The sequence below is a fragment of the Maylandia zebra genome, linkage group LG18, assembly GCF_041146795.1.
Source record: "Maylandia zebra isolate NMK-2024a linkage group LG18, Mzebra_GT3a, whole genome shotgun sequence".
Lineage (NCBI taxonomy): Eukaryota > Metazoa > Chordata > Actinopteri > Cichliformes > Cichlidae > Maylandia > Maylandia zebra.
The window spans coordinates 2,871,905-2,887,777 of NC_135184.1; the positions used below are offsets into that span (position 1 = coordinate 2,871,905).

Here is a 15,873-nt window from a genome sequence, read left to right on the forward strand (position 1 = left end):
TATCAGCTGTAAGTACAGCAATATTGTTTTGATATTCTCCTGCATGCATTATTGTATGTCTTGGATAAATAATTAGATTTATGTAGGTGGCTGTTATTTACCTGTATTTTCTTTTCTTTTTTTTGTTATTACTTAGACAAAGATTTTGGATATACTTTAAATGTGTTTTGTTTTGTTTTGTTTCTTAAATTAGCCAATAGTGAATGCTGTGTGTAACTTAAAGGTTAAATCTCTAGTAATCTCTTAGAAACGATGGACCCTACATTTTGACTCTTGCTGAGGTTTTTGTGTGTCAGTTCAGGGGCTTCTGTCCTTTACCCACTGAGCTGCTGAAACTGATAACACAGACCTTCATGAAATGGCTTTCATGGACCTCCATGTGTTAAACAGAAAAAAAGACATGGAATGTATTTGTATGTATATGTACAAAGAATGGAGCTTACCTTTGGTCTATCTTACATTTTATCTCTTACATGTGTAATGTGTAAAATGTAATTTACGAACCAAATCTGTTTTTGTTTTGTAATAACAGAATTTGGCAATGTGGAATATTCAAAAGTTACTCCATCTTATTTATTCGAGATGAATTATTAAGTCCGTAAATCCAGAATGAGGCCAAATACCTTCATAGGAAATTTAAAGACAAGATCAGAAACAAAATACAAATATGAAAGTGTGATTAATACTAATTATTGCTCCATGACAGCCCTGGTATTTTGGATACTGTCACACAGAACCAGTCTATAAATAACTGTACTTCTGTTTTTCCTGCTGTAATATACCAAGAGCCTATTCTGAGTGGCTGGGATGTATACATGCCACGCTTAACATTTTGAACAGCAGGAGAATAAAAACTATTATCAAACTAACCCAGAGTGTCTCTGTTGTCTAGTCTAGACAAAGAGATGGACACTGAAGCCAGCAGAACGATGGAAATTGCGGTGCTTGGCCGCCCATTCAGCCTTGGGATGCTGTATGACTGCCGCCAGGATGTAGTCATACCTGGTAAGGATTCACAAGTATTAACTAAATTTAACTGAACCATAAGCCGCATTTACATCACCTCTCTAAATAAGCAACTTCCCCCTTTGGATAAATCAAATATTTATTCTGGCTCATTCAGTCTGAAATCAGCCAATTTTTAGACCATTTTCTGTTCGAACATTGGCACAAAGTTTGAATATATATGAGTCGTACGAAATTTAAGCTTCATCTATCAACTGCTTTTCAAATATATATTTTTTTTAATGGTCCGTCGACCTTCTTTCAAAACATTTTTGTTCAGGAGTGAGGGAAGAGGGGTACGAGTAGTGATGGCCCGCTTGAAGCTGACGCTCCGGTGCCTGTGTCAAAAAAATCAACACACTGCTTCAGACTGTGTCGAAGCTTGATTCGTTTGGCCAGAGTCACGTGATCAGTGACGTCCGAAGCTTCATTTAGAACGTGACTGCTTCGGTATCTGATTCAATGGTTTATAAGCAGGTGAACCATTCGCGGGATTTGTGGAGTGTTTTGATGGTTACAGATAGCGAACCACTGATATTTCTATTGAGAGATTTGGAGCCAGCGAGGAATAGAGGAGGTTCTGTTGTGTGGGAGTATTTTTAGTTGATTTTGGTCATGTGCGTGTTTATTTTATCTGACAACGGGAAAAACTTCAAATGTCAAAAATCTGCTTTTCACAACATAAATATCATTAAATAACTTTAGAAAGACTTCTATTTGACTCTTTACATTTAATGTTATGAAAATATATATTTTATGTTTTAAATAATTTTAAACTGTTAGTCTGCAAAATGTGCAGCAATTGAATTTATTTATTATCTTCAGGTGATAGTTTGTGGGGCCCAGGTAGACTATATAACTGCATCTCTACCAGTTTCTCTGCACTCCAGCCTCCTCTGTGCCATGTGAAGGGAATTTACTTAAGGCAGGAGAAATGATCTCCATGAAAAGGAACAGGTTCAGCCATCGCACAGTGGAACAAATTTTCTTCTTAAATACAAATGGAAAAGGGTTACCTTAAATGTAGGGGTGGGTTTTTATAATCGATTCATCGATTAAAATCGATTCTGGCTTGGATAACGTAAAATCGATTCATTAAAATCCTGAATCGATTTTTTAATATAAATTTATTTTGCCCGAAATGCCAGAATCTCTGGTGACATCTCACAAAATTTCAAGAACCACCAAACAGTTAAGACAGTAAATGAGAGCAGGTACACGGATTCTGCACATAGACTTAAACACACAGCGCGACCCGCGGATCAGAATCAGTTAGATGTCGCCTTTCTCATAGTCGGGGCTGAAAGTCGACAGCTCGCTGATTCTGATCTGTCGGCTGGTCCACGCTTTGTGTTCACGCCCTTTATGCGCTGATTCTAAAGCTGTTAGATCTCTCTCCAAACAATATTGACCGAACCAGCAGCAAAAGAAGATCCAAACGCTTCACATAAACATCATCATGAATTCACTCTGACTTTTACTGTTTTGCTTCCACCGCGATGCATCGAATCGATTCGGGACCTTGTGAATCGGAATTGAATCGATTCTAGAAATCAGTGACGATACCCAGCCCTACTTAAATGCATCATGTTTTTTAATTTGCAAGTTCATAAACATTTTCCCTTTCCAGTTCACAATCAGTTCTACTCCCAGGTCAAAAATATGTATAGGCAAATTTCCCTAATGTAATATTATTTATAAATACACCCGTCTAGCGATTAACTGCATAAGTACATGGAGGCAGGACCTCACACCAGAAGCATACCTCATAATGTGTTGTACATTATTATATGTATATTATATGTAATGTGGTATTTTTCAATTACTGTATTTACCAACATCAAGAAGTCACAAGCAAAGAAAGACCACACCATGGTGCATGTTTAAACAAGGAAAGCTTACTGGTCAAAATTATTTATTAAAGTACTAAACAACATTTTTGTCACCCCAAAAAATACACGTTTAAAGCAACACAACGGTGGCCCAATATCAGACAGAATTCCACTCAGTAGAGTGGGCAATCATTACGAAGCAGTTGGTTTTCTTTTGTGGATTCAAGCTGCTCTTCATATTTTTGGCCACCAGATGTCACCAGAGAGGACTATGTTGAAAAGCTCCGAGTAATGAACCGTTTTTCAATACAAGCTTCAATGCTTCAGAAAGCTTCCTTTGGCCATCACTAGGTACAAGATTGACAGACCGATTAGGGCCATGGAAAACAAGTGGATGGATGCATGGACTAATTAATGACAAAGATTCAAGATTCAAGGTGTTTATTGTCATGTGTACAGTAGAAATTTAGTAGCATTTCTCTGTGCAATGAAATTCTTCCTTTGTTCCTTTGGAACGCCAGTGTTTGTGGTAATGCTGACTGAAGTCCTGTTGCTAATTGTTACAGCCCTAGCTGGACCTCCTGAAACTACCCTTGTGTGGGTGTGATTTTCTCTCTCCGCCTCCTCCTCTCTTGCTCCACCCTCTCTTTCTCACTCTTTTCTCTCCCCAGGACACAGCTGCTGTTCATTGGTCTCATTCACCACCTGGGCCCAGTCAGCAATCACCTCTCTGAGGTCATATAAGCTGGGGATGAACTGGATGAGAGAGGGTGGTTTTCTCTGGTGTCTCCGCTTTGTGTTCTAGGTGTGTGATTGTCCTGCCCTCCAGCTGGTTCATCCCTTGAGCCGTAGCATGATTGTTTCCATCACTGCGGTCATAACCACCACGGTCATAACCACCACGGTCATACCCACCGCCGCCTCTGCCTCTGTAGCCCCCTCCTTCTGAACGGTCTCCATAGTCACACCCAAACCTCCCACCCTGATCACCACCTTCATTCCATCGTCCATATCCACCACCACTACCTACTCCTCCATATTCACCACTGCCACCACCCTGGCCACTGTAGCCGCTACTACCACCACCGCCCTGTCCATAACTGTCTCCACCTTGCCCCTGACCACTGTAGGAGCCTTGCTGTCCGTAGGAGGGCTTGTCACCATACCCAGAGGACTCTTGTCGATAGTTATTATAGCTCGGTTGCTGAGACTGGCCATAATTTTCTTGCTGTCCATAGCCACCATAATTCTGTCGTCCATAGGAGCTGCCACTATTTCCTCCTCCACGGTCATCCCCGCAGAAACTTCCACGCCCTCTAAAGCCACCGCCTCTGTCACCTCCATATCCTGGTTTGGGTGCACCACACTTGTTACACTCCTGCCGCCGGGCAAAATTCATGTTGCCGCAAGAGCTGTTGGGACAAGGCCAGTCTCCTCCCTTAATGTCACCATTAATCCGTTAATTACTGGGTAGTCTCTGAGTGAGTTGGCAGAGGGGTGTGGTTGTGTCTTAATTAGGGTATTATTTCTAACCCTTCTCCGGCCCCTAAAATGGATGATATAGCTATTAGCGCACAGGTGTCTAGAGGCTCATTTGTGAGCAATAACATCCACCTGGTTCCAGTTATCTGTGAGTCCAGTGTTCATAGCTTCTTCAGTGTGTTTGAAAGCATAGCAACTGCATTACAGTGGCCTCAAGACGTGTGAGGGTGATGTTGCTGTGTAAATTGACAGGTGAGGCTCAGGAAGCTTGTTCCAGTCCGTCTAGGGACGACTTCCTAGCTTATGAAAAGATTAAAAGTGCTGCAAGCCTACGAACTTTTATCTGAAGCCTTTAGGCAGCATTTTCAAAGTTTGGAGTTGGCACAGGGTCAGTCCTACCTTGACTTTGCTATCACCTTTTTGATAGGTGGTGCTCTGCAAGCCAGGTTAATGATTTGGGGTCGTTACGTGAGCTTGTGCTGGTAGAGGACTTCAAGAACGCGGTGCCTGAGTGTATTGCTCTTTATTTAAGTGAACAGAGGGTTTCCACTTTACAGCAAACTGCCAACATGGCAGATGAGTTTACTCTGACTCAAAGCAAATGCTGTAGGACATGATATTCCTCTGCGCCATAGTACCTCTTGGAGAGGTAAGAGTGGGCCAGCTAACAAGGATAATGTAGTTGTGGTTTCAAGAGCCAAAGCAAAGCTGTGTTTCTTCTGCCACAAACCTGGCCACCTCGTTGCTGACTGTTTGAAGTTAAAACTCAAACAGAAAGCCCGCTCAAAGCATAAAGAGCCAGCAACGCGGTTTTTCCAATAAAACTAGAATAAGAAAAAGGTTACAACAACAAAGAACACAACACACCACGAGGAGGTCATACCCTGTCTCACCCTGTCACTAGCAGAAGCTAGCTTTACTGTGTTGAGGCCCACACTACTCACGTGAAGCTACACTGCATCCACAACTCTATGCATCCACACCACAGGCAGGACAATCACACACCTAGAACACAAAGCAGCGACACCAGAGAAAACCACCCTCTCTCATCTAGTTCATCCCCAGCTTATATGACCTCAGAGATGATTGCTGACTGGGCCCAGGTGGTAAATGAGAATGAGGCCAATGAACAACAGCTGTGTCCTGGGGAGAGAAAAGAGTGAGAAAGAGAGGGTGGAGCAAGAGAGGAGGAGGCGGAGAGAGAACACCACACCCACACAAGGGTAGTTTCAGGAGGCCCAGCTAGGGCCGTAACACTAATCCTGACAGACTGAAGCCTGCCAGTCAAAAAGTTCTGTAGCCAGTCACAGAGGGTGAGGTGCAGGCCAGGTGTAGACAGTTTGTGGATGAGTTTGTGAGGGATGACTGTGTTGAAGGTGGCGCTGTAGTCAACAAAGAGTACCCTGATGTAGGAGTCATTATTTTCCAGGTGGGAGAGGGAATAGTGAAAGGCAGCAGCAATGGCGTCTGACTTGGACCTGTTGGGCCGGTAGGCATACTGCAGGGGATCCAGAGTATGTGGAATATTGCTCTTAATAGAATATTGTTCTTAATGTAGGCCAGCACCACTCTGTCAAAGCACTTTGAAATGATTGGAGTGAGTGCAACTGATCTGTAGTTGTTTAGGCAGGTGGCTGGGCTTTTCTTGGGGAGGGGGATGATAGTTGTGATCTTGAAGCATGTGGGAATGATGCTCTGGCTGAGGGAAAGGTTGAAGATGGAGGTGAGAACATCAGCCAGCTCGTTAGCACGTGCTCTAAGGGCCCGTCCAGGGATATTGTCTGGTCCTGCTGCCTTGCGGGGGTTGATCTTCCTCAGGACCTTGTGTACTTGGTCTATTGAGACTGCTGGTAGGGGAGAGGGTCGAGTGATCTGGGGGTTCTGGAAGGTCTTGGAGGTCTGGAGGGTCTGGGAGGTCTGGGGGGGTCTCAAAGTGGATGTAAAACACGTTGAGATCATCTGGCAGACTGCCTGCAGAGCTGATGGAGTTGGTGGTGGCCCTATATTCTGTAAGTCGGGTACATGAACAGAGAGATGTGGTCAGACTGTCCAAAGTGGGGACATAGTGCAGCCCTGTAGGAACCGTGTATGTTGCTGTAAACATGATCCATGTTTTTGTCATGGGTAGGAATGGCCACATGTTGGTGATATTTGGGGAGTACAGTCCATAAGTTGAACTTATTAAAGTCACCAGCGACGATAAAAACAGCGTCTAAATTAGTTGTCTCTACTGCGCTGATGACGTCATGGAGTTTGCCAAGCGCTGCCGCAGAGTCAGCTCAAGCGGGATGTTAACAATGGCCAAAAACACTGCTGAGAACTCCCGTGTCAGATAGTAAGGGTGGCAATTTCAGCATTAAAAACTGAATGTCTGGCAAAAAGTACTATTGTCTTTATTTAACAAATTTTAGCACTTGTGGCCCTCAATACAGGAGAGCTCTAACTGTTAGTCAGTCTGGCTACACTGCTAAAAAGAAAGGGGTTGTTATTATTTTCTTCAGTCAGTAAAGAACAGTGAGCTATCCTAGCTTTCCAGGGGCAAAATGAAGATTCTAAATTAGTGTGATGCCATTTCTCTATAGGTTATATGTTATCTGCTTTAAGGTGCGTGTTTGAGAGTTATACCAGGGAGTGGAGCACTTCTCATATGAGTATTTCTTTTTTAGAGTAATTACATTATGAGATATACACAGCAATGAGATAATTGACATCAGTAGGAATAGATTCTAGGGAGTTTGCCATATTCTAGCACATGTCATTAAAGTTAGCGGTGGAGGAATTGCATTATGAACTTCAGCATATTCAGAAAGTTATCTACTGTAATGATATGCATTTCCTACTGCTGTGTAATCCATTATTGCAAAGTTAAATTTTATTAAGACGTAATCAGACAAAAGACAGTTTCAGGGAAGACTGTTAAATGTTCGGTTTCTTTGCCACATGTCAGAACAAGCCAGAGTGTCATTGAAAAGGTGAGTTGTCTCATTTACATTTTGAGAGAACCCAATATAGTGAAAGAAGTTTTTTTACGTCTAAAAATTCAGAGAGAACCTCTGAGAAAGGTAGACAACAAATAAAACCAGTGTTTGAGTTTTCCAGTTCAGGTGTACAAGGGTAAGAGTTAGGCTTTCAAATCAACCAAAACTCTGTCAGGGTCTTTGGTTCATTAATAAGCTGTAATGGAAAATAGCTTGCACTCCTCCTCCTTAGCCTGCCCTTTGGGAGGGCATGTAAGATTGTGTGACCAAGTGGTCGGCGGGGTTAGATAAAAGGAAATAATAAAATGACAACGCCACCTAGGGGAATTTCACCCCCAGGAAATATATTTATAGACCACTTCCTTGGTTTTCCTGGTGTTGAGGGTCAGGTTATTGTGGTCACACCATTCTGTCAGACATTGGATATCATCTATGTAAGCGGTGTCGTCATCGTTGGTGATGAGTGCTGTCTGCAAATCTGATGATGCGTGGGGGTGCAGTCGCTGGTGTAGATGCAGCATAAGAGAGAACTCAGCACACATGCCTGCGGTGAGCCAGTGCTGAGTGACAGGGAGGATGATCTCCGGTTGCCAACCTTGACAGATTATGATCGGTCTGTAAGAAAGTTTTTGATCCATCCACATGTAGCGGGGGAAGAAGTCCAGGTTTACCAGCTTGGCTATAAGGATGTCTGGGATGATGGTTTTAAAAGCCAAGCTGAAATCAATGAAGAGCATCCTTACTGAAGTCCCAGGATTCTCCAGGTGATGCAGAGCAGAGTGGAGGGCAGTGGAAATTGCATCCTGCCTTATAGGCAAACTGGTGGGGGTCAAAGCTGGGTGGGTGGCAGTCCTTTATGTGCTATAGGACCAGCTTCTCAAAGCACTTAGCAACCACTGGAGTCAGTGCAATGGGTCTGTAATCATTGAGGCCGCTGATGGTGGTGGACTTGGGGACTGGGACTATTGCTGCTGATTTCAGTGAGGGACAGTGGCATGTAACAGGGAGAGGTTGAATAGCCTGGTGAACACAGGAGCCAGGTGGTCGGGAGCAGGCTTTGAGCACGCTCCCAGGTATTCCATGTAGGGCCTGTGGCTTCTCTCTCATATTAACTGCTCTAAACACATTGCAAACCCAGTGTTCTTGGAGAGTAAATGTGTGTGGGCTGTGCTCAGAGGAGGCTATGGGCAGGGTGGTGTGCATCGTAGGGGTGTCTACAGTTCTCCCAAAGCAGGCGAAGAAGTGGTTAAGTTCCTTTGCCAATGAGATGTCCATGTTATCTGTATTTGCCCTGTTACCTTTGGAGTTGGTGATGTGTTTCTGGCCCTCCCATACCTTTTTAGAGTTGTTATCTGAGATTTGTACACAGTTGCAGACTTGCCTTTTACAATGCCTGAACCTTACTTGTCATTCAGGGTTTACAATTGGGGTAGGCCCGGACCCACTTTTCTGTGGTGACAGTGTCCATGCAATGCATGATGTAAACCAGCACTGCAGCAGTGTGAGTCTCTAGTTGGACATGTTCGAAGACTCTCCACTCTGTGAGGGCGAAACCGTTCTGCAGCTGTGCCAGAGCTTCCTCAGAAAAGGTGTTGAAAGTTCTGATGTTAGGCTTTGTCCTTTTTCTGAGTGGTGTGTTTGCCGGGACAACAAGCAGAGAGAGGTGGTCAGATATACTGTGGTGGGGGAGGGGAACAGATCTGTAAACATGTTGAACAAATTTAGGTAGCACAGTCACAGTTCTTAAGCATGCTTTGTTGAAATCCCCTACGATTATGTGTACTCCTTCTGGATATGTCCGTTGCTGTTCAGAGATCAAGTCATGCAGGTAGGCAAAGGCTGAGCTAACATTTGCATCTGGTGGTATATAGACTGGTGTTATTAGCACTGCGGGCAGTTCTCTGGGGAAATAGAAAGATCTGCACATGACAGACATTGCCTCTATGTCCAGGGAGCAGACTATGATGATGATCTTAGTGTTTGTGCACCAGTTGTTATGTGTGTAAATGCTTTTGCACAAACTCCGCTTTTCCCTGCTGTAGCCATTCAGTCGCTGAGGTGCATTGTGCAGCCTGCTAGTTTCATGTCTCTGTGACGACCAAGACACAACAGTTGTGGACGAGTGGCTGTGCAGCGAGAGGAAGGTTCAGTTTGTCTATTTTGTTGACGACCGACCATGGTTGGTCAAGAAGATGCTGAGAAGCAGTGGTGTAAAGGGCTGCTTCTTTAGCCTGGCTAGCTAATGTAAAAGTAAAGAAAGTATACTTAGCTACAGAAGAACATTTAAGTTGCCAGAATTCCTGGTGTTAGTAAAGACAAAAGCAGTTATTCAGTACAAATGTACTGACTTTTTTTTTTAATTAGGTCAAAGAGAGGGTGAGAAATTTTTAAAATGTAAAAGTAAAACATCATAGTTTAAATGTAATGTACAGACTTACCTTTTTTTGTGACAATGAATGTAAATTATGGGCTGGATTCAAATTGTCAGTGGGCTCTGAGTTAGAAACATACACTTATGGGATGTTGTGGAAGCCTTTAACTAATTTAACTGATAATGCTTTCACTATAAAACAAAGAGGACTTTTTAGACAGGCAGTTGTTAATTGTATTTTTGTTTTTTGTTTATTTTTATCTATTTTTGCCCAAAATAAATGGTAACATATTTTACAGGAATGACACTGTGGGACTGTAATGACCTGGAAAAAGATAGACGAGAACAAGAACAACCTAACACTGAATCTGAAATAGTGGCATCTGAATCAATTGAGGACAAATCTTCAGCATTAAATGTTGAGGCATCCCTGAAGGCAAGTTTCTTGGGTGGACTGGTTGAGGTTGGAGGATCAGCCAAATATCTCAATGATCACAAGACATCCAAATACCAGGCCAGAGTGACACTGAACTACAAAATAACAACAAAGTTCCAGGAACTGTCAATGAATCACCTTGGAAGAGGCAACGTAAAACATCCCTATGTTTTTGAGCAAGGAATAGCAACACATGTAGTCACAGGTATCCTTTATGGGGCTCAAGCTTTCTTTGTGTTTGACCGTGAGGTTTCTAAAGAGGAAACTCATCAAGACATCCAGGGCAGCTTGAAGGTGATGATCAAGAAGATCCCCTTGCTTTCCATAGAGGGTGAAGGTTCCCTGAAAATGGAAGATAAGGACAAAAACAGTGTTGAGAAATTCTCCTGCAGATTCTATGGAGACTTTTGCCTTCAGAAACCTCCAACAACATTTCAGGAAGCTGTAGAAGTCTACAAAAGCCTTCCAACATTACTAGGAACCAATGGCGAAAAGGCTGTACCAATGAAGGTCTGGCTGTTGCCTTTAACCAGTTTAGATTCTTGTGCTGCTAAACTCGTCCGTCAGATAAGTATAAGATTAGTTCAGGAATCACAGAGCGTCCTGGAGGACTTCAGTGAACTGGAAACAAGGTGTAACGATGCACTGAGAACTTCCACTGTCCAACAGTTCCCACAGATTAGCAAAAAACTGAAAAGTTTTAAAGAAATGTGTTCAGAGTTCAAACTGGGATTTCAGCGAATGTTAGCGAAGAGACTACCATCAATCAGAGGAGGAGGAGAAAAGGAGGCTGAACTCGCTGAGATCCTGAAGAAGAGACATTCTTCACCTTTCAACAGCAAAAACCTGACTGAGTGGATGGACTGTAAAGAAAGAGAAATCAGTATCTTAAAGTCTTTCACCAACATGATGAAAAACACCAAGACTGTCCCATCTCAGAATAATCTACATGAGGAACTTCTCAGTGCAGAGTATGGCCTGTGTTTTGTTTTCACCTCACTGGGGAAGGATGAACCGTACCTCTCAGCTTTATCAAACTACCTGAAAGAAACAACCAAAACAGACGTTCACGTTTATCATACTTACAATGTAGAGAAGGAACAATGGTACCTTTCAAAAGAAGTAGCAGATGATATGAGGAAGAAAGCAAAACTCTTCAGTGATTTTGCAGAGGCCAACAAGGAAAACAAGAACATGAAGTTCCTGACAGTGGGGTTAACTAATGAAACTCAGAAAAGTTCCAGCATCTACCTTTATGAAGGTGGATTTGCTGTCAGTGAGAACTTTGAGCCTCCTTCAAAGCCTGAAACTGTGACAGCAGCTGACATAAACCACAACAGTGTGACACTGAAGATTTCTCCACCCAGATTTGGAGCAGAGAACATCACCTCCTACTCTGTTGAGTACTGTGTCAGTGGAGAGGATGGATGGCAGCAAAAGACAGAAGCAAAGGCTGAAGAAGTCACAGTGAGAGATCTGAAGCCAAACACAGAGTATGTGTTCAGATGCAGAGCAGTGACCTCAGCAGGTGTCGGACCAGCTAATGTAATCAGTGATGCCATTAAAACTTTACCCTGCAGCCCTCCTGGAAAACCTCAAGCTCAGCCATATTCAAGTGAGATATCAGTGAGCTGGGAGAAACCTGCTGAGCTCGGAGAGGATGTGCAGATATTGAGTTACATGGTGGAATATGCAAAAACAGATAGCAGCTCAACAATAAATGACCTCGAGTGGACTCAAACAATTTCAGGAGGTGAGAAGGCCATCATTTCAGGGCTTCAGTCAGAGACACAATATGCAGTCAGGGTCAGATGTGACTGTGGTGTAGATGGAAGAAGCAAGGAAAGCATCATTGTTAATGTCTGCACAACAAAGCGTGAATTTGCACGTCTGGCTGAGTACCTAAAACATATCAGCAAGAAAACAAACTCAAAGCTGCCCTCAGTTTACAAACTGCCCCTGGAAGAAGAAGATATGGACATGGATGGATTTCGGAGGTATATCTTTGGCAAAGAAAGCATGAGGCAGAATCGCACAATAATGCTGCTTGGAGCAACAGGATCAGGAAAGTCTACTCTCATCAATGGAATGATCAACTACATTGTTGGTGTAGAGTGGAACGACGGTTTCAGATTTAAGTTAGTTGATGAGGATCCAACCAGTTCACAAGCTCACAGTCAGACATCTGAAGTCACTGTGTATGAAATCCACCACCAGGAAGGCTTTAAAATCCCGTTCTCCATGACCATTGTGGACACTCCAGGTTTTGGAGATACAAGAGGAGTAGCAAGAGACAAGGAGATCACAGAGCAAATCCGCAGGCTTTTCACCTCTCCTAATGGAGTCAGTGAGATTGATGCAGTGTGTTTTGTTGCTCAGGCCTCTCTTGCACGACTAACAGCAACACAGAGATATGTGTTTGACTCGGTGCTCTCCATTTTTGGCAAAGATGTGGCAGAGAACATTGAAATGCTGGTGACTTTTGCTGATGGCAAAGAACCACCAGTTCTTGAGGCAATAACCATTTCTGCAGTCCCGTGTCCAAAAAATGAGTTAGGGCTTCCGGTTCACTTCAAGTTCAATAACTCAGCATTATTTGCAGACAACAGATGCAACAGAGACTGTGAAGTGGATTTTGATGAAGATGATGCCAGCTTTGATGAAATGTTTTGGAAGATGGGAGCCAAGAGTATGGAGAAGTTCTTCACTGCTTTGGGTAAAATGGAAACCAAAAGCTTGCTAATGACCAAAGAAGTCTTAAAGGAGCGCAAACAGCTTGAAACAGCCATCGAAGGTTTGCAGCCACAAGTTAGAACTGGATTAGCAAAGCTTGAAGAAATTAAGACAACCAAAGAAAAGATCAAAGAGTATGAAGCAGTCATAACTTCAAATGAAAACTTTGAGATTGAGGTGGATGTTATTAAACCAGTCCAAAAACCAATCACAGAGAAAGGAGCATTCATCACCAACTGCCAGAAATGTTCAATAACATGTCACTACCCATGTGCAATAGCACAAGATAGTGAGAAACGTGGCTGTGCATCAATGGATATGAACGGGATGTGCACTGTCTGTCCTGGAAAATGCATTTGGAGTGTGCATTTCAATCAGACATACAGCTGGGAGTATGTTCAAGTGAAAGAGAAGCAGACAGTGCAAGAGCTGAAACGCAAGTATGAAACAGCTAATAAAGAAAAGATGACTGTTCAGGAACTGATTGAGAGGCAGGAAGAAGAGATTGTTCACCTTCAGGACACGATGGTGTCCCTCATAGATCAGTCAGCTCAGTGTATAACTCGACTGCAAGAGATCAGCCTGAGGCCAAACCCTCTGACCACCCCAGAGTACATTGACATGATGATTGAGGGAGAAAGATCAGAGGCCAAAGAGGGTTACCAGGCTCGAATCAAATCTTTGGAGGCAATGAAGGAGAGGGCAAATCTTATCTCCAAGGTAACGCGACGAGACAAACTTTCAAAAACGGAGGAGGAATTATCCGAGGAAAGAAAGGAGAAGAAGGAAAAGAAAGGCTTCTTTAAGAAATTTCTAAATCACATTGGATTGTCAGGTTAATATTACGAAGGTCTACAGATATGTTGGAGGTGTTATGAGGATTAAACAATTTAAAGCAGCTTTATAAAACGTGATAAGCATGTAAAATAAAAAGAGGCCAAGCTAGAGTTGATGCTAAAACTATAGTTTACAATGCTGAATAAACTTTCTCTTCAAGTTGTTATCTGTTTCATTGTAATCTCCCAACAATTATTAAATTAAACCAGAATCTATTAGCAGATTGTTTCTTGTCTATGTGGAAAATTTTCTTTTTAACATGTTTAATGATCTCTGACAGCTGGACCACTGCTGCCAGATGTTTTTTATTTTTATTATTAAAAAAAAACAGAATAACTTTTTGTCTTAATTACAGGTCATTCCTGTTTTGGTAGCTTGATGTATTTAAGATCACCATGGTAACAGATGTCGAAATAACAGCTGTTAATAGTCCATCATTTAACAGTTGTAGTTTAATGCAGTGTCTGTAACTCTCAGCCTGTTGACACTACAGCATGGTTTTTCTTGTGATTCATTCCTTTTGTTTTTTGTTCCAATGTGATTTGGAAAAACGTGTCTAGAAATGCTCGTTAAAAAATCACATTTACATTTGAATGTTAGGATGTCTGAGATGTGACATTAAATGATTATCCTGGATTCTTTCTGTTTCAAGCTCTTTATTAATTTCTCTGTTTTAGCTTCACTTGGACTGAATTAATGAACTGTAGGTGATGTGACTGTCATTGAAGATGAAGTACTTTTCTTTGCATATTTATCATTATTTTTATTATTATTAGATCTAATGTAGACCATGACATACTTTAACAATGATTATCAGTACATAACTGGAACAAAACATCCACACAAAGTCTTTGATTTGAAAACTGCGCGAGCATTTACAGAGCTGATTATGACGTAGCTGCCATAGAAAATGACTGATTATTAAACCAGCTGCTCTTGCAGCTCTACGTGAGCTTTATTCCTCCAATAGTGATGTAAACCAATGCTGGAATAAGGAAGTGATCCTACCTGAGTCTCTGTAACAAGTTTAAAGAAACCAAACACACCTGCATAGATTGTGTAGAAAAATAAATAAAATGTTGTCATTAAATTCTGTTCAGGTGAAGTTTATTACACATTAGTTTCACACAGACTCTGGAAAATAACTGAGCTATTTTCTGATAATTGAGGTGCATCTGAAAGTGTGTCTGCTGGTTTTAGTTAAAACTGGTTAAATTCCAGTTTTTAAAAAAATCGTTTTTAAAGAATGAATTCTTTATGTGAAGGTGCTAATAGTTTTAGATGTTTACTGTTTTAACTGTGTTAATATTGTTATACAATATATTGTTATAATACAGACCATCTGTAATCTTCACCCACACACAGAGAAAGTGCATGTCTTCAAAATGACTGGGGATGAGAATCTTTTCCAGTAATTAATTTCCTTGGAATTGCTAGTGGAATCATTTATTGCCTACTGATTCCTCTTATTGGTTCCACCTGCTACAATCAGCTGATTTCAGTTTGTGTGCAGAGACACAACAGTAATGTGCAGCAGGAATATGGACCTTACTTACTTTTTATTGCACATCCTGCTAACACAACTTCGGCTATTTGTAAGGACCTGCACAGACAGCATGCTAACATAAAGCTAGCCAAGTGTTCTGTATTCCCAGAGGAAATAAACTAGACTGAATGTCATGTCTTTGAATTAATGTCTGCTTAGCAATGGTAGTGACTCTCAAAGCAGCGCCGATAAGAAGCCAATGAAAATTGATAAGAGAATCAATGAGAAATTAAATTTATGTGTTATTCATAATCAAATCAGCCACTAAATTCTTATCAGTTCCCATCTTTACTAGGGACCAAAATGTTTCATGTTATTTTATAGTTATTAGTGCTGTCAGCGTTAATCTCGTTAAAATGACATTAACGGCATAACTGCATTGATGCGCATCAACGCCGTCCAGCCCCACGCGCAGGGCGATCCACGCTAACTCGCTGACGGAGATTTGGCGCGTTAAAACAGTTACGGCGTTAACTTCATTTTAACAAGATTAACGCTGACAGCGCTAATAGTTGTAAATGTTATAACTTAAAAAAAAACATTTATTCCATATCAGTTCAAAAACGAACGTGACTTTTATAACGTTCAAATGTGACCTCAATCGAAAGATTAACAACTAAAATCAAGCCAAAGCAGACGCACAGAGCAGCAGG

General features: G+C 41.9%; 1 protein-coding gene across 1 annotated transcript; it reads left to right on the forward strand.

Annotated features, from left to right (window-relative positions):
- Positions 1 to 14,310, forward strand: LOC112436399 (uncharacterized). Its single transcript, XM_024805952.2, has 3 exons — positions 1 to 8; positions 893 to 1,005; positions 9,968 to 14,310. Exons 2-3 carry the CDS (start codon positions 906 to 908, stop codon positions 13,675 to 13,677), a joined length of 3,810 nt encoding a protein of 1,269 aa, XP_024661720.2. The 5' UTR covers positions 1 to 8; positions 893 to 905; the 3' UTR covers positions 13,678 to 14,310.
- The last annotated feature ends 1,563 nt before the right edge of the window (positions 14,311 to 15,873 follow it).

Bases quoted from the DNA above. Each gene is read 5' to 3' on its own strand.
- LOC112436399 (XM_024805952.2), top strand. From the start codon at position 906: ATGGACACTGAAGCCAGCAGAACGATGGAAATTGCGGTGCTTGGCCGC. The intron at 1,006-9,967 runs GTAAGGATTCAC...CATATTTTACAG, and splicing joins CCAGGATGTAGTCATACCTG to GAATGACACTGTGGGACTGT.